General features: G+C 46.4%; 1 protein-coding gene across 10 annotated transcripts in view; it reads right to left on the reverse strand.

Moving 5' to 3' along the window:
* Tln2 (talin 2) overlaps positions 1 to 24,031 on the reverse strand; it is a 421,250-nt gene that overhangs the window by 87,026 nt on the left and 310,193 nt on the right. For all 10 annotated transcript variants that reach the window (NM_001419941.1, XM_063265537.1, XM_017596083.2 and 7 more), the window contains 8 exons: positions 23,494 to 23,622; positions 22,304 to 22,406; positions 15,163 to 15,371; positions 13,924 to 14,043; positions 11,802 to 11,999; positions 10,674 to 10,813; positions 3,175 to 3,268; positions 497 to 586 (listed from right to left, as the gene is read on the reverse strand). In NM_001419941.1, the coding sequence (NP_001406870.1) occupies positions 497 to 586; positions 3,175 to 3,268; positions 10,674 to 10,813; positions 11,802 to 11,999; positions 13,924 to 14,043; positions 15,163 to 15,371; positions 22,304 to 22,406; positions 23,494 to 23,622 (1,083 nt within the window). The remainder of the gene's footprint in view (positions 1 to 496; positions 587 to 3,174; positions 3,269 to 10,673; positions 10,814 to 11,801; positions 12,000 to 13,923; positions 14,044 to 15,162; positions 15,372 to 22,303; positions 22,407 to 23,493; positions 23,623 to 24,031) is intronic.

Consider the following 24,031-nt stretch of genomic DNA (forward strand, 5'->3'; position numbering starts at 1 on the left):
TTCCTGACTGTAGATGCAGTGTAATTAGACTGTGATGGTCTGTACATGCTTGGCCCAGGGAGTGGCACTGTTGGGAGGTGTGGCCTTGTTGGAGTAGGTGCGGCCCTGTGGGTGTAAACTTTAATACCCTTGTCCTAGCTGCCTAGGAGTCAGTCTTCCACTAGCAGCCTTCAGATGAAGACATAGAACTCTCAGCTCCTCCTGCACCATGCCTGCCTGGATGCTGCCATGTTCTTGCCTTGATGCTAATGGATCGAACCTCTGAACCTGTAAGCCAACACCAAACTAAATGTTGTCCTTATAAAAGTTGCCTTGGTCATGGTGTCTGTTCACAGCAGTAAATCCCAAACTAAGACAGACAGACGTCTGTCTCATAATCTTGCCATCAGGCTGAACCATCAAATTTAAGCCAGAAGGAAGCCTTCTTTCTTTAGGCTGCTTTGTTAGGTATGTTGTCTCAGCAGAGAGGAGAGTAAAACTAAACAGGCTGGCTTACCTTGGAGTTCTCCATTACACTCTCAATGCAGTCAAAGTAAGAGAGGTCGCTCACTGGCTCATTAGGGTTTTCCAACATCCCCTTGACAGTCTACAGAGGAGAGCACAGCTTTAGCAAGTGAGCCAGAGGCACAGAAGAAAATCCTCTGCCACGTACAACCATTGCCACCTATTGCTGGACTAGGACTATGGCCATAATGGATCAATCATTTAGAGTCATAGGAGGAACTCAGACCAGGGTGTCAAGACTTCAGATTCCTGGTCAGCAAAAACAGTGGTGGCAGGTGGGGGCCTCAGGTTACTGTTGCCAGGGGTATCAGATCAGTTTGGGAGAAGTCTGGTATGTACAGGAGGGATTTTTAAAAAAATATTTGAACATCAAGTTTCTCTGTATAAAAAAGCCAAGACTGTACAGGAACTCACTTTGTAGACCAAGCTGGCCTGGTCTCTGCCTCCCAAATGCTAGGATTAAAGGCGTGTGCTACTACTCCAGTCTACGGGAGGACTTTCAGAAAAAAGATTGAAGTTAATGCAAAGTAATACATTCATTGTTGGCTAACGCAATTCAGGTAACCCTGAAGAGCTTACAGTCCAAAAGCACACTCGTTCTGGTTAAGAAAGACTTTCAATATTTCAATTCTGGGGTCTTCGAATGGAAATGCATGGAAGAAGGTAACCTTTAAAGGTGGCCCACTGGGGTGGTTCATTTGTTATTGATATGAGAAGTATAGAAAATGTCTATTCTTGTTTAGGTAGCACCCATTCAGGAAGTGGGTGGAGGTCAGTTTTTCTGTCTTTCCAAATCAGTAAAAATCATCACTAGCTTTCTCCATGACCTTGGGTCACTACCCATGAGGAGTTCTTCCTGTGGCTGACAGCCTGGGGATGGATCCTTGAATGTGCTCATCATCAAGAGACCGCACAGTCAGCAGCCTCTTGGAGACATAGTCAAGAAAATGACAACAGAGCTAAGTTCCAAAGGGTGCACGTGGGGTACTGGGAGCTGCTGGTAGGAATCCATTCAAAGACACAGGAAGAGCGCTGTACAAGGCAGGAGCTTATTTCACTGAAAGTCTTTTCTTGGGTAACCAAAACGTTTTCAGTATCAGTAATCCCGAGAAGCCTTTAAAGCTCAGGGCACCCAGGCTAACAAATCTTATTTAGACCAACTACATATGTGTCACACATATGGAAAAGGTGAATGAACTAATGAACATGCTAAGGCAGGGAGCGGCCCATGTGTGATGGCTGATTTCGGTTGTCAACCCAATACACGAGGAGAGAAAGAACCCCATCTGAAGAACTGCCTCCATGAGACGGGGCTGTGAGCAAGTCACCGGGGCATTTTCTTGACTGCTAATTTATGTAGGAAGGCCTAGCATACAGGCAGGGCTGAGCTGTCCCAGAGAGAAGAGCAGAACAAGAACATGGAAGGAAGCCAGTATGCAGCGTTCTTCAGTGGTTTCTGCTTCGAGTTCCTGCCTTGGATTCTTGCCGGGGCTTCCCTCAGTGACAAACGGTAAGGCTACTGTAAGCCAAATTAGCTTCTTCTTCCCCCAACTTGCTTTTGGATTATCACAGCAACAGAAAGCATACCAGAGCACCATGTAAGAACCATTCCTAATAATGTTCAAATGCTTCAGTTCTGCCCTACTGGACCCCCTTTCATTTCAACTCTGCCTATCACTACCATCATGGCCTTGATCAAGCATTTAGAAGCTGCCATGGGTATTCCCACCAATTTAGATCCATGCTAGCCATGAAGACAACTGGAAGAATGATAGGTACAATCTATGTCTACTGAGATACATTGGGCCCATCTGATCGGATTCGGGTAGGTAAGGACTGCTTTACATATGAATAGACAACAATGGCTTTCTTAGCCTGCAGACTTTCTGAGAAACATGCATAATTTCAGATATAAACACACACCATAAATGCAAGTCAAAAGGCACCCACAAATGCCAACAGGAGGCTTCTAAGTTAGGAAGAGACAATTACTCCCCTTGACTTCCTCCAGTGTGTCCCTTACATGTGGAAGAATAAAATGTAGGTGGAAATAATTGTGTGTGTTTGCTTGTGTGAAGATGTGTGCATACGTGTGTGGTAGCCAGAGGTCAACTTCAGGTGCCATTCCCCAGGTGCCAACAACTTTGTTTTGTGAGACAAGGTCTCTCACTGGCCTGGAGCTCCCCAAGTAGGCTAGGGTGTCTGCCAAGGAAGCCTCGTGGATCTGCCTGTCTCAACTTCCTCCACCACTGTGAGAAACTTATGTATGTGTGGGCTGGGGCTAGAACTCAGGTGTTCCTGGTTTGATGCAAGTTATTTTACCAACTGGGTTATCTCTCCAGCCCCACCCTCTGTTTCTCTCCTGGTTATTGGTTATCCAAGAATAATCTCTTTAGTAGTTTGTAGGCAAAGCCTCTTCATTGGCAGCCTAGACTCAACACTATGTCCTGTTTGAATTGAAAAAAAAAATCCTTTAATAAACAAAAGACATGTTGGTCTCATAGGAAAAGGAGAAATCCTGGTGAAAGTACTACGGAATGCCATTTTCTCTAGCTCCTTCCACCTAGGAGAGACAGAAGCATAGACAGAAGAGGCAAGTCGTCCACCATACTGGGGGAGACCTGGCCACAGGCAGAGTTCCCCATCTGCACAGCTTTCCAGGGCACTCACCTCGAGCTCACGAAGGGCATTGTCACACTCCTTCTGCCCGGGGGCCTGCTGAGTGCACAGCATGATGAGCTGATTGATGCTCTCTGTCACAGCTCTATGGAGGAACAGAGAGGGCATGGGCTTGGGTGTCACACGTGCATGCATGTCCGCCATTCCCGTCAACGACTGTTCACCACCTCCAGCACAGATCGAGCAACTCCTCAGACTGTGATCCCCACAAGGCCTCCCCAGCAAACTCTCTCTACAGAACCCAAAGAAAACACAGCCAGAGATGAGGAAAGGCTGACTCCCTACCATTCCTCTGATCATTCGTCTGATTTCTTAAAGGCTCTAACGGTTCCCTTAAGAAATTAAGACTCTCTTTTGATACACTCATGAGACCGTGAAGACGCAGACAGCAAAATGACCACACTGACATCATCTCAGGACTCTTCTCTAGCTGTCTTCAAGGAATGGTTATTCAGTCAGGCTGGTCTGGGCAGCCTTGCTATATTTTGATTATACTACAGATAGTAAAATGTACCTAGGACTTAAAATCTCTATTTTCCAGTAAAGGGTGAAAAAGCTATTAGGCCTGAGAAGTTTTCCCAAGTTCTATTCTTTGAAATACCTAGAGCTGGAGAGATGGCTCAGTGGTTGAGAGCACTGACTGCTCTTCCAGAGGTCCTGAGTTCAATTCCCAGCAACCACATGGTGGCTCACAACCATCTGTAATGGAATCTGATGCCCTCTTCTGGTGTGTCTGGACAGCTACAGTATAATATATATAATAAATAAATCTTTAAAGGAAAGAAATACCTATATTTTATTTTATATTTCTTACTAACACCAATAGGATTACATTAGAGTGCCTGGTACTGCTTCACATGCATTTCTGTATTCGGAATTTATATAAAGTTAACCCATTTTTTTTCCTGCAAAGATTCTACTCTCCTGAGCAGTCTCTGACTTAGCAGGTCCTGGGTTATGGACAATTTAGAAACTCAAGTTCCAGTCCGAGTTAGTTTCTACCAGGTGGGAAAGAAAAGTTGAATTTTGCTTGAGTTTAGGGACAAACAGAAGTCTGTTTTAACAGGGTCTGTTGAGACTCCATGTTTTCTCCATTAGAACTGCTTTTGTAATTACACTGCTGGCTACAGGATGGGATCTGCTTCTGGATTCCATTCTGTTCTACCGACCTATGGTCTATTTTGTCTCTAATATCACACTGTCCTCAGTGCTAGAGTTCTACAGTAAGTCTTAGGGGGCTGAGGCGATGGTTCAGTGATTTAGAGAGGGTACTTACTATGTGTACAAAAGACCCGAGCTTGCCTTCTGGCATCCATGTCAGGCAGTTCACAACTACACATAACTCTACTGGCATCCACACTCAGATGTAAACACACACACACACACACACACACACACACACACACACACACACACACCATAAAATTTTAAAAAAATGAAAAAATAAGTCTTGAATTGCATAGAAATGATAAATACTGAGCCATTAGAAATGCTAATCACTGATATCATCATTGTACATTATACACATATACTGGATTATTATATCGTATCAATAAATATATAGAAATATCATGTGTCACTGAAAGCAGTAAATCTTCATGTTTCATGAATGATGACTCCAAAAGAATTGATGACTCCCTTCAAGGAAGCTACAAATAACGCATAGGAAAAAGACTTAAATCCACGCCTGCCTATGTGACTCTAAAGCCACCCCAAGCCCTCTTCTGCAGGCTATGACAGGTCCAGACTCTGGCAGGGCTCGCTCAAGACTCTATTCTCGCTTCCTTCCTGCCACGGCTGAAGAGCAACTTAGAGCAAGCACAGCCAAAACAGGACCCATGGGGTTAGTAACGCCACCTGAGGAAAAAGTCTCATTGTATTAGTTCAACAGGTTTCTAAGCTTGCCACAGAGTATCAAATTAGACAAAGAAACGGCATTGCCAACATATAAATGCAACTGGCTGCACTAAGTGATCAAATATTGCTTTCCATTTAAGCTCAGCTAGGGAGGATGAGAAGAGAAACATTTTCAAACTCAAGAGAGAATCCCAAAATAGTACTGGTAGGATGGATGCTTGTGGCTTGTTGAAAAGTGCTTTATTAGGGTGTCATTAGAAAGTACCGTTTTCCTCCATGTAAGGGGAAGTGAAAGACTGAGATGGCAGGGCAGCCCCTAGCTCTAGTGACCTGGGAGGGTACAGTTCCCAGTGGGTGCATCTGAAGTGTCCTACTGAGAGCTGAATGGCTTGTCCTACATGGCAGCCCTTGAGACCCACTTCTGAGGGGACAGGCTGGAACGTGTCACTGGAGTGAGGTTCGGGGCATGTCCTAAATTGTGAAAACATGATCCTTAGGACTCATTTCCACACATCACCAAAGTAGTTTTCCATTAAATCTATTCTTCACTAAATATGTTGCTGTCTGTGTGTGTAGGAGTGTGGGGTTGGGGGATTGTGTGTGTGTCTGTGTGCACACGTGTGTGTATGTGTGGTGTCTGTGTGAGTATTTATGTTTGTGGGCAAGTATCTGGAGAGCAGAGATCAACCTCTATTATTCTCCCTCTACCTTATTTCTTTATAAACATCCCCGTGCACCCCACTTCTGGTCCCCCCTCACAGAGTCCCGCCCTCCACCCCCCCACCCTCCTTATTTTTTGAGACATGAACCTATCCTACCCCATGTTAGAATGTTGCCTGGTTTGATCTGGTGTGCAGGCAACCACAGCTGCTGTGAGTAAGTTTAAGTGCTGTGGTCTTGCTTCTACATGAAGATTTTCCATTTAGGAAGTGTTTACAGTTGGTGAATTCAGAGGATCCAGAGCTTCGAGAAAGAGGCTTCTTTCCCTAGTCTCTTACTTTTGTAGCTGTGAAAAAAAATTTAGTTTAAAAGATAAGGGAAAAATAAACTAGACATATTAGTTTGTGATTGGGCAAACTACAAATGCTCTAAACAACGTGAAAGCGTTCACTGTACGAAAAAGCATGTGTGTACACATAGGAACTGACAGGTTGAAAACACATAAAAAGGTTAATAGTGAGTTTATACTGTTGTTTTAAAAAGATAAATTGTGACAAATCTCAAAAAATTATAAACTAATTTATAATAAAAAAAGTCACCAAAATGAGCAGGATCTGGGCTCTGTAAGCACAAATAGTCTTTTCTCTAGCTACTATCACGTTTATCCACTTTTATAACGACTATTACTATTACAGCTTTTTAATGATCAAAGGCACATAAATTTATTTTTTTAATATAAAAAGGTTAGGGCTAGGGAGTCAGCTGTGTAGCTATGAGGTACTGAGGTCAGATGCCAGCACCCATGTAAAAAGCAGGGTGCAGTGGCACACAGCTGTAATCCCAACACTGGGGAAGCAGAGACAAGGAGGGCGCGTGGGTCTGGGTGGTCAGCAGTCCATCTGAGACTGGGAGCCCCATGTTCAATGTGAGGCAGAGAGTGACACCTAACATTGACCGCTGGCCTCCACATGCACATACACAGGTACATGTACACACAAACACAGCAAAAAATAAAGTCATATTTCACAATCTACAGACTGTTTCCTTAGGCTTTTTTTTTTTTTAAATATAAATCTAGCTGTATTTAAAGAATGGAGATCTGCAACCTCAGAGGTTAAAAGGGGGTTATAAAGTCACCTATATCCAAAGATACTGAATTCACTCACGGTTGACAGATCTGGCTGGGATTCTCCCCAGTTATTTGAGACAGTGTCTTCCTACGCAGTACAGGCTGGCCTCAAACCCACAATCTCATGCCTCAGCCTCCTAAGTACTAGGAATCATCACAAGGTAAAAAGTTACCTGTCAAGGAACTTGGAGGGAAAACAAACCATGACTAGTTTCTTCCTCAAGGAAGAGAGGAGAGAGGCAGTCATTTTCCCTTAAGCCTTCCTTAGGCTGTATTATTCCTGAAGCTTGCAGACTTAAAAAAAAAATCATGTAGTTTAAATCTCCCTCGACAGGCCAGCAAGGTGCTGGCCATGTGGCTGGAGAATCGAGACAACAAAAGACACGAAGACAGACTTCATGAGGTAAGGCAGGATGAGGAAGAAGACAAATAAAAGCCTGGGGAAAAATGAACCTTAGTCATGGGGCAGGGATTGTGCACAAAGGGGAGGTCTGAAGGAGGACATTCGAAGAGTCTCTGCTGAGTTTGATCCTGAATGAAGGCCGAGAACCTTCTGGATGAGACCATCAGAGAGAGGAAAGCTGCCATTTCTGTAGGCCATCCATCCTCCCTGTGTGCAGCTTGCTAGGTCATTCTCTGCCACAGCCTCTGTCTCAGGAGATGGGAAGAAACCTGTTTATCAGTATCCAGGGGACAGGAGGAGCCTCTGCTTCCTAGGGTCGACCCTCAGGAGACAGGAAAACAGGTGGCCAGCTGTTCCTACAGTCAGGGTGACGCACAGGAACACCAGGGGGGACCATGCTCAGAGGGAACAAGCCCTTCCTGCAGCTGCAGACTGGATTTCCATTCCAGCCCTAAGTTTAAGGAGCATCAGACTAACACACCAACCCCTGCATGGGGAGGAGTCAGATGAATGGTTCACAAAGGCTCTCCAGCTCCACACGACTTTGAAGACAAGGCCAGGGCCTGACTAGCCACACAGGAGATGACCAAGATGGGCATAAGACAGTACCCAACTTCTTCCCTACAGGGGCCACAAACCAAAGCTTGTCATCAATCCCAAGATGCTGAAATGGAATTCAGAGGTGAAGAAGAGATAACCCCAGTACTTTTTTCAGAAGCAGCATCTGTGCCCAGATCACCAAGGATTGCAGAGCCTCTCCAAAAGCAAGGGGCATAGCAAAGTTGACAGTGATGGGATGGGATGGGATGGGATGGGATGGGACGGGATGGGATAGGATAGGATAGCAAGAGAATAGTGATAGAATAGGCAAGTTATGGACATGCACAAAGCACAAGCATGGCTGGGCTGTTTGCCAGACTGAAAAGGACCGTGAACTTGAAGACTGAGGACCCCATTGCTCAATCTCCTATGTACTTAGATGGCCTGTGTGTGTGCACCTAACATCCAGTATCCAGCATCCATGCTGCTCTTGGTCCCTATTGGGCCCATTATATATATATATATATATACATATATATATATATATAGTTCATCTCTAGGAAGAACCTACGAAACAAGCAGCAATAGATGGGGCCCTAGCCAGACAATGCTTGTATCTCCCCGGGAGCTTGCTAGACCCCCGGATCTGGCAGACATCACAAAGGAGGTGCCAGGGCCACTGCACCACTGTCTTTCCACACATTCCACACCAGCACTTCCACTCTAGATGTTCCGAGTGCCTCCTGGGCTTTAAAACCCCTCCAGCGCCCCTTCACTGTCAGGCTGAAAGCTGGGCCCCAGGCTGAGAGCCATTTCCATCTGAGCTCCTGTTCTCAGTGTCACCACCAGGGGGCCTGTGGCTAGCTGGAGCCATAATTCTTTTCTGGTCTGTGTGGCCTTCTATAGCTGGCTTTTAAAAAGCCAATTTATATTCTGCCCTTCTTCTCACAGTCTGAGAGAGTGAACAGCTCATTAAAGCTGGAAACTACAACTTGGAAATGATGCAAAAAATGAAGGTAATAAAAGACATCAGAGTTCAGACACCTAGAAACTTCAATTGTCTTCCCCAAAGGCTCTTAGCAGAGGGGAAAAAAGTAAGAAAAAAAAGCATCCTTTCAAGGAATGGGACCAAACAGAACACACGCCCACTCTGTCCCACCCCATTGTCAAGGCAGGGCATTTGTTTACCAGAGCAAATACAAGTGAAATACAGGCTGGAGCAGGCTGATGAGAGGATAATTTTGTAGTCGCCTGTGGCTCTGGCTACCGTTTGCCACGAAATGTACCTGCTGCTCCAATAGTTCATACTGACTGTCACCTCGACAGGATCTCAGATTCACCCGGGAGACTGAGCACGACGAGTGCCTGTAAGGGAGTTTCTGGAATTGGGTTAACAGAGGCGAGAAGCTGAAGCTGTGAGCTTCTGGGCACCAGCGTTCATTGATTGGCTTTCTGAGAGTAGAAGCAATGTTGCCTCACAGTCCCTCCACTGTGACGACCCTGCCATGACAGACGGCATCCTCAAGCTGCAAGTCAAAAGAAATTCTTGCTTCCTCAGATGGTTCTTTCCATGAAGGCTAAGAACCGTCAAAGGTAGCTGGAGCTCATGCCCCATTTCACAGGCAGCAAAGCTGGGGCAGGTTCAGCCGTCTGAACACCTGATCGAGCAGGTAAACTATTAAAGTGCCTTCAATTGGGATTCAGATTTTTGAACTCCAACAGCTTAAAGACAGGAACAACAACAAAACAAACAACAAATCAAATGCAAGCCAAGTGCGTGCTTGATCTTAAGAGTGGGGGGGCAGAGGGGGGCAGATCTGTGGGAGTTCTAGGTCAGCAGTCTACATAGAGAGTTCCTGCCCATCCACAGCTGCACAGAGAGACCCCATCTCCGGATAGATAAATAATCAAAGCAAAATGAATAAAAATGCAGGCAGAATTGAAGCTTATCACCAAGTGCTCATTTTGAAAAGTTTCCCCTTATTCTGTGTTCCCCGAGTCACCTCTCAATTAGTGTCCCACTGCCCCCAGCAGTGTTACACACAATGTGACATGAAACACTGCTGCGGATACATGCAACAGCACAGAATCACAACATAGCCTTTGTCTGAAGTATGGTAAAATGAATGTGAGGCCGCTTGAGTGGGATGGCTCTGGGCTATCACTGAAGCCCAGTGCCCTGCAAATCTTCAGTCAATCCTACCTCCTGAGCTCAAGTGTCACAGTGGTGGCTATGGCTACGGCCATATTAGATCCCTGAAGAGAGTGCAACTGGAGGGAAGGGTGCTAAAATCACTCCAAACTTGGCTTCATGTTTTAAGTGAGTTCAAAACCAGTGTACGCCCATTGCCACCCCGCTGGCCCTCAACAAGATTGCCCCCTGCAAGTGATGGATGGGATGTGTAAAATCTAGTCCAACACAGATGCCAGCATGTCGTGTACACCCAGTGTCTACCAAATGGCTTGAGCACTGCTGGTAAATATTTCCCAGCGTCGACTTCAGATATTCATATGTGAATATACACCTAATGTATATACATGCGTATACGTGTATACACACACACAACACACACACACACACACACACACACACCATATTATACACAAACACAAAAATAGAAAAAAAATCTGCCTTAAACCATCCTGTTCACAAGTCAGTGCAGCCTAAGTAAGAACTGAAGAGTCCATCTGGGAAGATGGGAGACATTCTTACTGGGCCAAAGACACAGGAATGAGTTAACTTTACAAAATGCCAGAATTTCTATCAACTTACTCTTCCTCAGACAGCAAGGTTGGCAGCAGTTCTTTGCTCAGTGAGAAACTGGTAGGATGCTGGGCACACCCTTCAACTACAACAGAATCATTTACACATCCATAAGGCACACCTTATCCTGCTCTTACCTTGCAGCCGCAGCCAAAAGATTTTTTGCGTTGGGAGCTCCAGGATCTACAGAGAGAGACTTGGCAGCTAACAGTAGCTTGCTGGACGCCATAGAGATGTTCTTCAGGTTCCCGATCACTTGCATCTGGTCTTCTTTTGTCTGCAGTCAAAAAGGAAACAGAGTCAGTTGGGACTGACCATGGTTTCCCAAGAAGCCTTCGGGGAGCTAGGAGCAACTCCCCAGATGGAGGCAGAGACTACACCAGGACAGTCAGTCTGCAGATGTGTGACTAGCATCCACTCATCCTCCAACAGACGCTCAGAGATGCACGTGGCAGAGAAAGAAATGCATGTCCACGTGGGTCGGCCAGGAGTCTTGCTTTTCCTGTTATATGGAGTGTTAAGGGGCTGGGAGGAGGAGAACAACTGAGCTGCACTGGCACACAGACCGGACAGTGATTGGAGCATCTTGCTCAACAATGCTGGAGTTGTCAAACATCTTGTACGTCCCAGCCTGGCACAAAGGACAGGCTCTGTGTAGATATTCAGAGCTGACAGCATCCCAGAAGTATCGGACTGTGGAAGGACATACTTCTCACCCAGCTTGCTAACTGACAAATTACCTTTTGTAGAAAATGTAACAACAACAAAAAAAATTAAAAATTAAAAACAAACGAACGAAAAAACCCCTCACCAAACTACCAAAAAACCAGTCCTGCAACAGGATGCCAGACCAGTCCTGTCTTCTAGTTAGAAACGAGTAGCTCATCTCTCTATCTGAATGAGGTCATTTTTTAATCATTTGAAAGTACCAGATGTAATTCATTCAAGTTGAGTTCACTAAACCACAAATACACATGCATGTGTGTGTTCGTGTTCATATATTAACCTACCTCATTTCTGATAAAAACTCTCCCCGCTCCCAACCTCCCCCAACCCTGGTAAAGGATATAGGCTTTGCTGGTGGACCGTGGGAAAACGTCACCATCATAGCTGGGCATACCAAGCCTGTGAGGTCACAGAATTTCCAAGGCAGTGAAGGAAGGTGCCGCACTTGTTTACAGGATCCTGTCCCCCATGCCCTCAGCTGGATGGCCTATCGGAATGCGGAGGCTCAGATGAGCGGCACAAACCGCCTTCCCACCCACCTGTGCCTGGCCAGCCATCTCAATGCCTGCATCCAGGAACTCGTCAAAGTCATCACTGAACTTCCCAGAAGCGGCCGCCAGCTCTCCACTCTGCCCCCTTGTGGCATGGACGACTTCCCCGGCAGACTGGTTCAGATCAGCAGCAGCCTGGTTCAGCTCACTCTGGGCTTCCTGGAAAGGCTTTGTGCTCGGAGGGAGCTGTGAGGACAAAGAGCACATGCCATGGGAAGCTTTACCTTGCGTAAAGGGGCAGAGGCGGGTACTGTGGAAGGAACAGTGACTGCTCAGGGCTGTGCTTCTGAGGCACTCAACTTAGATGGCAGGTCCAAAAGAAACAAATGCTATCTGTGGTCATGCTGGCTTCCAGGCTCTCTCAGAATAACAAATACTCATGGCTCTTCCTAGCTTTTTTTTTCCCCCTTTTCTTTTTTTTTGGAGCTGGGAACCCAGGGCCTCTTGTGCTTGCTAGGCAAGTGCTCTACCACTGAGCTAAATCCCCAACCCCTCTTCCTAGCTCTTTACCCCACCCCTTACCCTAAACTTCTCCAGCTTACAATCCCACCCTCCTCATCCCTATATAACCCTTCATCCCTATATGCCACTTCAGCTATGCACTCTCCAGGTCCTCTGCCCACTCCCTCATAACCTCCCTCCCTCCCTCTCTGCATCCTTTGCCCTCATTCTCTTCATCATCCTCCCTCCCTCTCCATCTCCCCTCCTCTCATGGCCGGGTCAAATCTGCTGGCCATGTTCAGTGTACTACTTTCCTTTCCAGCTCTGGACTCTTCAGATGCCTGTTTATAATTTCCCTCATATCTACAAGAAAAGCCTTCCCCTCAAACATACCTTGGAACGGACATGTCATCAGTTCATACAAATGGCTCTGCACAGTGTGAGACCATGTTATGCTGTACCTTCCACACATATCCATCCACCCACCCACCCACCCACCCACCCATCCATCCATCCATCCATCCATCCATCCATCCACCCGTTCACCCACCCATCCATCCACACTTACAGAAAGCCCACTTTGCAGGCACCAGAGATCTACATGTGGTATTCTCAAGTTACTGACACTCACTGAGATAGCAGGGCCAGGATTCAAGCATCTCAGCTCTGGGGTCCAGTCTCCACCCTATTTTGTGTCTCTCATGATGGAAACTCGTAGTTTAAGCTTTTTAGAACTAAGAGGTAGATGATGGCAAACTTCAAATTGCGTTCTTCTTAACAAATGACCACCAATTTTGTTTTATTAGTGGTCCTTGTAAATAATTTTAAAAGACCCATACACCCAGCACAGTATCATTCATAGAATTAGTCATCATGGTTGCAGATGTTACTAAGGGTCCACATATGCTGCTGGACACTTGTAACCAGAAGAAGCAGATAGACTAAACTTTCTTCAGTGTGGGACAGGAAAGGGCCGGGCCCAAGGCAAAAACCTTTAAAATCCCAGCTTTCTTAGTCAGTCTTAATCAGTCTTGAACACATGTCCCTCTGCCCTTGAACTGCCTGTCACCATCTGTCATGCCCTAAGAAAGAGCTAGAAGATTAAATCCTCTTGTCTGTCCCACTCAGACTCAAGAGCAAGCATGTACTCAAAGGGAGTCAAGGTTCAAAGCTCCACCATAGGGGCCAGGGAGATAGTTCAGTTGCTAGAGAAATTACCTTACAAGCATGAAGACTGGAGTTCAATTCCCCCCAAACCCATACAAAATCTGGGTGTGGTGGTCTGCACATGTCACCCTGGTGATGGGAAGCTCACTGAGCAACCAGCCTCACCTACCTGACCAAGTTACAGATCCTTTGAGAGATCTTGTCTCAAAGGAAGCATGGACGGTACCCAGGGAATGACATCTGAAGCTGTCCTGGGGCCTCCAGAGGTTTGAGTGCACACATATGCATGCATGTACCTCAACATACATGTCATACCAGCATAAAATCCTCCCCAACAAGTCCTCACTCAGGAACTTTGCTGACCAGAAAGGAAATAAAAAATGGTAGAAAACCAAGACTCCTAAGGGAAAAGGCTAGATGCCCAGAGACTTGAAGGAAGAAAGCCATAGTCTCTCCTTGGGGGAAAGACACCAGGTACCCCCTTCCCAGACAAGGACCTCACCGAATCTACAAGTAGCTTCTTGCTGGACTCCCCGATGCTCTTCAAGGCGACATCCACATCCTTCTGACCAGGGAGGCAATTCACGCAGTTATTCAGTGAGTGGGACACAGCTTTGGCCACCTGCACACACATCCACAGAGGGAGGGAAACACCTTAAGAAAGCTATTCTGGAGCAAATATCTTTGCACATTTGCTGACAAGGAGCAGAGAGAATATGCAGAGCTGACACTGAAGTGGGAACTATTCACTGGCATCCACCTGACCCTGTAAACTAAATCAAATCGCCTTGGCCAGGCCTCTGGTCTCTGCTACCTGGTGCTGGGTTACTACATGCTGCACATGCTCTCTGCTTCCCAGGGCCAGGAGGAGCTGCTCTCTAGAACCCAAACACAGAATTCTCCAACATGATACCAGGTCCCGGATCACAGGCATCTTCTGTTCCACGAAAGGGAAATACCTCCCTTTTCTAGCGTTCTGCTAAGGTCTCCAAGGCTGACTATGGAGCAGAGCCAAACTGTAATTGGTTCTTCCCGGTGAACCTCTGGTGCTGACACAACCTCAAGATCCCACTTCCACAACAGGCGAAGAGGGTGCTTCAGTACCTCCTGCCAATCTGAAGATGTCCTCAGTGCAGCCTTGTCCTCATATGCCCCGACATATGAATACTGACACGGCTCCCTGCTTGCGGGCCCTGGTCATCTCAGTTAAAAGGGAAGCTGGGGGCAGGGGTTGGCAGTAACATTCTATTTAGTCTAAGAATCTAAAACATCTTCCCAGAGCCAGGTCAGGAACGCTGCCCAGATTGTCCCTAGCCAGTTGGTTCCATGGGGCAGTTGAAGAATCATCTGGAGAGGTTAGGGGAGTCTTTTCAGAACTTCTGGATAACTGGACCCGCACTATATCTACCTCACCATGCAGACTAGGAAGAGGAGATTATGGAAACAGACACAAACCCTGAGCAAGTGTGCTATGCCTAGAGTCCCAAGGCGGTCAGAGTTCAAAGCCTCCACGTCATTTGTTGACTATGAATTAAGTAGATGCCACATTAATGTGGGAAATATGAGGTAAGGCATAACATCGAGCGCCAAGTATGGTCAGTCTTGTTACCACATGCACTTTAGACAGATCCGAAATTACCTTCTGAGTCCTAAGCATTCATGCCAGGAAAATACGTCCACAAAGCAGGTAGCTGACCTGTACACAACCCCGGTGACCATGATTCCCAGTTCCCAGGCTCACCTGGGCTAATCTCTGCTGACTTTCCGTATCTCCAGGTGCGATTAAGGCCTGCTTGGCTTCTTGGATGAGCATGGCAGAGCCCTCCATCACATCCCGAGCAGAGTCTAACATGGCATGAGCGGCCTCAGGGTCATTTGTAGACGCAGCCACTCCCCGGGCAGCCTGGGCCAGTGTTTTCAGAGCTTGAGCTGTTTCTCTAGCTGCCACGCCTGGGAAGAAAAGCCTGTTAGAGTTCCGATTGGATTCCATCAGCAGTTACGTTTTGACTTGGCAATAACATTGGGGTCCAGAGTAAGTTTTGATAAATGAGAATTGCCATGTTTCTCAATAAAGCGGCCCGCACCCTTGTGTCCAATCAAGAGACGCCACAATACATAAAATGCCCCATGCTCCAACTGCCCTTGCTTCTACTGCCTCACGTGTCCCTAGATCTAAACAACAGACCACAGGTGGAGACCTATACCTGGGTGGCTGGTGCACAGGTTGTGGGAAGTTAAAATAACACGCTTAGCTTCGCCAGGCCCACACTGTACATACCAAGAGTGAGAAGTTTGGTGAATTGGCACAGATAGCTACATCCACCATTACAGTGTCCTTCACCAACAACACTCCTCACACTGGAAGTAACTAATCTCATATGTGGCCTTAGACTAGCTTAAGAGAACCAGGCAACATGCATTTACTTGTATATGTTTTCTTTCTCTGACTGTCACGGTTGTGAGTTCAAGCAGTGCCCTTATGTGTAACTATTTCTTTTTCCTCCTGTCTGATCTTACATCAACGTCCTAACATTTGCATATCTGTTCCTCTGCTGGCAGACAGGTACGTTGTTTTGTGTTTGGCATAAAACTCCCAAGAAAAGAAAGGTCTTGTACACGTGTTCAGATGAACACACGGAATCACATATCTTGAACAGAACCTAGGATTTGAATGGATGAGTCACTGAGGGCTAATGTAGCTTTAGAAAACAGTACACAACAGGTTCTAGGATGGCTTTACCACCACAATCCCCCATGCGCAATCTGGAGGAGATGCAGTCTTCTGCACCTTAACTAGTGGGTACCGTTGGAGTTTGATTTCAGTGGGTCTGTACCTGCAAACTCAATTGCATTTTAATCTCTGTACCCTTTGGGAGCAACCAACCAAGTTTTTGTTGTTGTTGCTATGACAATAGCCTGAGAAGAAGTAAGTAAGAAAAAGGGGGTTCACTTGGCATATAATTCCAGGTTGTAGGACCTCAGGACAGGAACCCAGCCCATCACATCTACAGTTGAGATAGAATCCAGGCACTCCTCACTTGTGTTTGCCTTTCCCTTACACTGTTCAGAACCCCTGCCTCCGGAATGAGACGGCCGAGAGTTTGCTAATGGATGTTAGAGGGCCCAGCAATCAGGATGTTGAGAAAACTTAAGAAATACGTTTAATGGCTGTTGGATAGCCTCTTGTGAAACATCTATCTTTAAATCCATTTTGATGCAGATGACCAGTCCTCCGCTGGTTCAGAATTACCTCATCAGCATAAACACAATCTGATGCCCCCAGTCCTACGGAGACTGGAGGAACTTTCTTATAGGAACCAAGGAACCTGATCTTCCCTGGAGCTTCTCTCAAGAAATGATTTCCCATAAGGCCTAGCAACAACAGTGTCCCAACCACAAGACTCTTCCTAGGCAGTACTGGAGCTGGATCTGAGGTTGCTAGCTTCCTGCCACACACTCTTGGGGACAGTCAAGTGCGAAGGCCTTTTGTTGGAACACAGACGCTGTGCATGGAAATTACTCTTCAGTCTGGAGTACGGTTTTCTACGGAGTCATCACAAACACAGCCAGCGGTCTTCCCTGTGGTAACCACAAGGCTCCATAATGAGAAAAGCCCCAGATCCCCCCAAAACAGTCATCCCTGCAGCCACAGACTCACTAATCTATGACTAGTCTGCATATCAGCTGAAATGAAATGCTGTAATTCTAACCATGCAGATCACAGCCCTGCCAATCTACTGACTGCAGGCAGCCTGTAAAGGACGGATGTTACAGTCAGCATTTCTGTGTGTATGTGTGTGTGTGTGTGGGTGTGTGTGTGATAGGTGTGTGACGTATTTGTGCATGTGTGTGTTATGGGTGTGGTATTTGATATATGTGTCTGTGATGTCATTTTGTGTGTGAAATAGGTGTATATTTATGTGTATGTGTTTGTGATGGTGTGTGTCTGTGTTTGTGTGCGATCTGTATGTGTGTGTGATGGGTGTGGGTGTGTGATGTAAGCTGTGTGTGTGAGGTATATGAGTATCTGTGAGTGATAAATTTGTGCATGTGTGCATTATGGGTGAGATGTTTGATATAGGTGTGTGCATTATGGGTGTGGTGTTTGATATAGGTGTGTGTGATGTCAGGTTTGTATGTGACGGTGTGTGAGATAGGTGTATGTTTATGTGTTTGTGATGGTGTGGGTCTGTGCTTGTGCTCGATCTGTGTGTGTGTGTGTGTGTGTGTGTGTATGTGTAGGCATTAGAGAAGCCCAGAAGTGAAAAGACAAAGGTAAATAAAGCTAAGGATTAGAAGAGAAACATTTTGTTTCAGTTTTTGGCTCCAGGTTGAAGGATGTCATCGCTCAGAAGAACTCCAGATGTGGTGAGGCCCTCATCCCGCTGTCTTCCCTGCCAAGTGTCTGTATGTCTAGACCGCTGTCTCTCTCACAGGCCACAGCTTCCCACAAGCCTCAGGAGTAGCTGAGAGTCTACGACTGACTAGTGGAGGTTCTACTAGGCTGTGATTTTTCAGACATCACCTATTGCCTTCTCATTTATTATCTGGACTCTTAAATCCACATCTATTCAAATTCTGTAAGAATCAAAGTAACACAACATTCATAATATACAATTAGAAAATATTTGTTTATGTAAAGCTACCGAATGGGAAATTCGTTATAGATTAAGAGGATATAAATTTTGAAGTAACATTTACCTATTTTGTGTGAACGTGCAGGTGTAGGTATGGGTGTGTGTGTATATGTGTGTGCATAGATGTGTCATCTGACATGCATGTGGAGGGCACAGAGCAACTTGTGGGAATCAGTTTTCTTCTACTTCCATGTAGCTTCCGGGAATTGAACTCAGGTCACCAGGCTTGGCAGCAAGCATCTTTACCTGCCGAGCCATCCTACCTATTGGCCCTTAAGATGATTTTTGAAAGGCAGAAACTGGAAAGCCAAGCTCTAAAAAGCCCTAAGCCTGTCCTGCCCATGGATCTTCTGGTGAGGACTCACTGTGAAACCAAGGCACAAGAAAGGATCCTGTTTGGAGGAATTAGGTCCAGACAGAAAAAGTTATATCATCAAAAGGATTCACAAAGCCACCAGGAGGCTGGAGAGCCCACTGAATATCTAAGGCCCAATATGACTACATTTACAGCCATGTTTTCAATGGGAATCAACATAGGGTCACGTGACTCAAGTCAGCAATGTCCTTTCCTCCCCTTCACTACCCCCATGATATTGCTTTTACAGTCAAGAGTACATTAAGATTTGTAACCCACGAGGGGCAAACTGTACAGCACACATCTGTTCTAATAACTGCAATCCTCAGAGAGCACAGATCGCTTTCATATCTGAATCTTCAATTATACTCGGGAGCAGAGTCTCAGGACAAAAAGCGACAGCGAACGTATCAGCATACTTCATAATTGTTGTTTTCAAGAGAGGGGCTCATGAGCGAGCCTTGAGCTGATCCTCCTGCCTCCAGGTTTGTGCTACCACACCCAGCTCTTAGAATGTTTGTTATTGTCAGAATTCACACATAACGCATGTCAAGCCATTGCTAGGCCACAATTACAAGGCTTCAAGATGAATTTTGGAAGGATGCAAAGAGTTTATTTGTTTTGAAGTTCTTGCAAAAAAATGTATATAGCTGTGTTAAATGGTTTAGAGATGTATTTAGACTATTTCGCTTGCCAAACAAAACCCACTTGCATTCAGGTACAGCCTACTGGGAGTTAATGTGTAGTCCCTGAACATTTCACAGGCGTGAAGCATGTGGGGAGGGAGCCTAGACTTAGAGAGATTTTTGTCTACCCCTGTTCTTTCTTTCCTTGCTTTCCACACCCTCCAGCTGTGCTGAAATCACCTCCAACCAAGTGACTAGGGCCCTCTTATCCTCGAAGCCAGTGGAGGCATCTTTACTGTCCCGTATGACTCTCTGGGCAGCAACTCTGTCTCCAGAAGCATGCTCTCCCTTGGTCTCCCCTCTCTACCTGTGGGTGTGGGTCCCCTTTCTATCACTCAGCTTCATCTTTCATCAGTTAACTCTTCTCACTCAGCCACTCGCTCCAGGCCAACTCTCCCAGAGTTAAGGTTTCAATCAGTTTCCATGACCCAAGTAATAACTACAAAACCTGTCCTTCCAGGAAAGCCCCCTCTCCCGAGAGCTGGAGAGCACGCTGCCCACCACATCTCTATGTGCTCACCCACCTGTCCATTGGCAGTTAGAACCAATCTTGTGATCTCACCCTAGCAACTCACAGAACTCTTTATTCATCTGTCAGCTCTAAGAATTCTCCAGGTTTTCCTCCTCATCTCTATCCCTGGCAACATTCTAACAACCACCAAGCAGGATAAGGCTTGCCCCTTTAATCTATCTCCTTGTATACACTACCCCCATACTCTAGATCCATGTGTTAAAGACTTGGTCCCAAGGCGATCTGATTAGCATTAAGTCACAGTGCCTAATGGGAGAGTTTCAGGACAATGGGAAAACACTCTTGGGGGCAGTTATGGAATATTCCCTCCCTGTCTTCCTTCTCATTCCCTTTTGCTTCCTGGCCATGAGGTATGTGGTTTTGTTTTAGTATATGCTCCTGACATCATATGCTATGTCACCACATACTCAAATAATTAAGGACTAGAGCCACCATGAGCCAAAATTAACTTTCTCCATAGAAGTTAATTACCTCAGGTATTTTGTAATGGTGACATGAGGCTGACTAATTATCACAGATGATTACCACCTCTCATCTAGAGGAATTTAACCCCATGGGTCTCCCTGCTCTCAGTTGTTTCTCTCCATTCAGAGAAGAAGGGTCACACACAGGGCACTGTAATCTGTCTCCACACCTAAAACCTTCCAATAGTTTCACATGGCTCTTGGGGAAACTCAAAGCTGCTCATGTTGTCCTTGAGGCCCCTTGTATTGGTGCCTTGGCTCAGCCTTCCAGCTGTGACTCCTCCTCTTGCCTTTTACCAGAACCTTCTCAGTTCCTCAAGTCATCCTTCTCTCTTACCTTGGAGACCCCCTGCCACACAGCACCCATGTCAACACCACCCTCTAAATGCCTTCCAGAGCTGGATGGCTTGTGAGCTAGGCTGCCTGCCATCCTGCATGTTGGCAGTACCAGATGATGTAACTCCCAGGGCTCAAGGGCAGTCTCCCTCCTCAAAGCACACATTTCACCATATGCCAATTCTGCCAAACTTCTGGGATCACGTAGGAGTTTCTGAGAATGTAAACTTCTCCTTCTAGTTTGTAAGAATTCATACCTACACTTTCCTTTCTCCTGGAGCCCCTCCTAAGTGGTCTTCAACACCCTGGTCTTGTCTGGAAAACTTCCCTTAGTTTTGATTAGAAAAGAATTACATATTCTTATTACTATGTTATACTGACTTCGATTTCCTGTTTTGTTCTTTTAGTATTCAAGTAATGAGAAAGTGCATTTTTTATTTTGCTTGGAGGAATGACAGATTAACTCATCCAAACCTACCCTTGCACAGAGAAATGATTGGAAAACATATGGTTGAAGTCAGCTGACAGGAAGGCATCAAGGTAGAGAGGACCGAGAGCTGGGAAGAATGAAAAGCAGAAAGAGAGGAGACCAAGGCTCAGGGCAGCTTCTTCCCTTAAGGTGGCCCTTAATTTATAACAGCTGCAAGAGAAGGAAGAGGGGAAGGGAGGGGAGAGAGGGAGAGAGAGGAGGGGGAGAGAGGGGGAGAAAGAGAGAGGGAAGAAGAAGGGGGGGAAGAGAAAGAGGGGGCAGGGAGAGAGATAGGGAGAGGAGAGAAAGATGGAGAGAGACAGAGGAAGAGGGGGAGAGAGGAGGAAGAGAGAGAGAGAGAGTAGAGACTTGGGGGGGGGGGAGAAGAGCAGAGATGGAGAGAAAACCTCCCCAGAGCCTACAGTATAAGGGGCTTATACTGTGTTCTGAGCCACAGCCTTGTTGCACCCTGAAGCCTTACACTGCCTCAGCTACACACTAAAGGCTACACTCTGAAAGGTGATCAGACAGCACTCCCCAGTCAGCAGCCTATTTTCACCTCTTATTAGTCACACAGACTCTTACTCACACAGATTCCTAATTAAGAACACTTCTGTCTTTCAGAAATAAACAGCTGACACTGAAAAACCTCAGGTCTCCTCAGTGCCCCGAGGACACAACTCTGCTGCCTCCTCCCTCTCTGCCCTCCTTCCTTCCACCTTGGACAGCCTTGAGTTCTCATCCAGCTGAGGGTGGATGGCTCATGCAGTCACCTCTCCCTTCCCCTGCGGCCGTCTGATTCTGCTGACATTCTGACTCTCTAGATTTTACACTTTGACAGGATTTCAGGAGCTGGAGATAGCCCTAAAGTGTACAGTTATGGCCCTCTTGCAGTCTTAATAAGGGGTCTACATATAGTTTGGAAGTCATTTTATTACACTGCATGCTTAATCAGGTTAATATCTGTCAGGCTGGCAGATCTAGATCCGCTAAGCCAAGGAGGCAGATCTTTACGATTGTGTGGGAGGGAGTTTAGAGTTAGGTTAAGCAAGGTGAGAAGTTTGGCCGTCAGTCTTCAATAGCTGGTCATCAATAGGCTGGGGTTCTGGACTCAATCAATAGGAGGAAGCAAGCAGCCTGGCAGCCTCACGTTCCTACCAACATCACTCCCGGGCCATGATGTAAACTATGAGTCAAAATCCAACCCTTCTCTACTGAACTGCACACATGTCAGGTAATTTGTCAAGGTTCTAAGAAATGTATCAACCATGCTTGTGAAGAGCCCAGTAACAGTGCTGTGGTGAGTGCTTGCAGGATGCACTGTGAAGTTGAGGGGAGAGAGGCCAGACCAGGGGGTGTGCGTCCCAGTCCCAGGCACTGTAAAGGCTGAGGGAGGGTCCTACCTGTGTAGTGCTCATTGCCTTGAGCAGCGCAGGTGAGGAGCTGCGCCATGGAGGAGCCCACTCCCTTAGAGGTGCTTCCCAGGTCCTGAGCGCACTTTTCTAGCTGTAAGAAAAATCCAAAGAAGGCAGGACTTAGGAAAGAAACATTCCCCGAGGGGTTAGAGCGTGACACAGAACGATGACGCACATCAGAACTGAACCGAGCTCTTCCCCATCCGAGTCGGTCTGCCTGAGTGAGGCAGGTGCAGGTCCCACCGGCTGTGTGGAGGGAGCCCCACCCCTGAAAGTGCTGGGCTGGGGAGGCCTTTGCAAGCTAACGCAGTTCCTTAACAGGCTGCAGCTGTGAGCACTGCACCTTGAGAAAGTCCAAAGGAAATCATTCGTGGGCAGTAATGATGCCTTGGCGGGAGGCAGGCACACTGCCCACTGCACCGTCCTCCTGACAGGTGGGGACATTAACACAGGCCAGTCTAGTCACTGTCCTTCCAGGAGTTCAAACTGAAAGGCATGCAAGAAAAATGGAGGTTTGGAGTGGCAATGAGACTACAGAGGAAGGCAGAGGGCATGCATCTCATGAAGAGAATGCCTGCTTGCTGTGTCCACCAAGTAAGAAACAAAACTGGTACAGGCCTAGGGTACAGATAATTAATTATTATAGGCAGACACTGTTTAGAGGAGATTGCTAGGTGTATGGTGATGACAACTTTCCCAATGAAGGCCATTCCTTCATGAAAATGGAGTCTGGTCCACCACAGCCAATGGCACAGTATGTGCAACACCCCCCCCCCCCGTCTCTCTCTCTCTTTCAATTTCAATCTCTGTCTCAATCAATCTCTCTCAATCTCTCATTCTCAATCTCTCTCTCTCTCTCTCTCTCTCTCTCTCTCTCTCTCTCTCTCTCTCTCCTCTCTTTCTCACACACACACACACACACAAAGACAAAAACAAGTAAAAATTACAATGGGCTTCTTTTTTTGCATTCTACTTGACCCATTATTTGATGTAACTGTACAATGCACACTATATTGGTCCTTCCCAGGAGTTTGCAGAAACACCCAGGCAACAAACATCATAGATAATATTATAAAAAGGAAGAAAGGAAGGAAGAAAGGAAAGAAGGAAGAAATGAAGGGAGAAAGAGAAGGAAGGGGGTGGGGAGAATGGCAGAACCCACACCCCAAACAGCTTACTGTTTCTCCTGGAAGTGGTTTCAGTTGACTTTCTGCAGCGGCCATCTTGGCGTCCTGAAGCTCACTCTTGAGAGTCTGCACTGTGTTCAGTGCAGAATCGATTTCCATGGGACCACAGGCTTCATGGGCCTGTCAACAGAGAGGGGTATATGTGAATATAGTCGGCTTGGGAAAGTGTCCTTGACACTCTGCAACATATTAAATGTTTTCCTGGAGACTCTGACTCTAGCAGAAGGTAAAGGCAGTAAGTGTTCTCCAGAGAGGCAGAACCACAGTCACTCAGGTCCTTAGACAGATTTTTCCTAAGTCATTAATTATGTGAGCCTTAGGACTACAGACACGTAAAAGCCTCCTTGAAATACTTTACTCTCAGACCCAAAGGATGTAGTTTTTATTCATCAGGTCTGGGTTGCACTGATGGATCACACAGCACAGTATGTCTGTACACAGAAGCCTGGGATGTACTTGCATGTGTGTACAGAGTCTCGGGATGCACACAGAGGAGTGAATAGGCTAACCGAGGAAGGACCCCTCATAG

Source organism: Rattus norvegicus, chromosome 8 (assembly GCF_036323735.1).
Source record: "Rattus norvegicus strain BN/NHsdMcwi chromosome 8, GRCr8, whole genome shotgun sequence".
Lineage (NCBI taxonomy): Eukaryota > Metazoa > Chordata > Mammalia > Rodentia > Muridae > Rattus > Rattus norvegicus.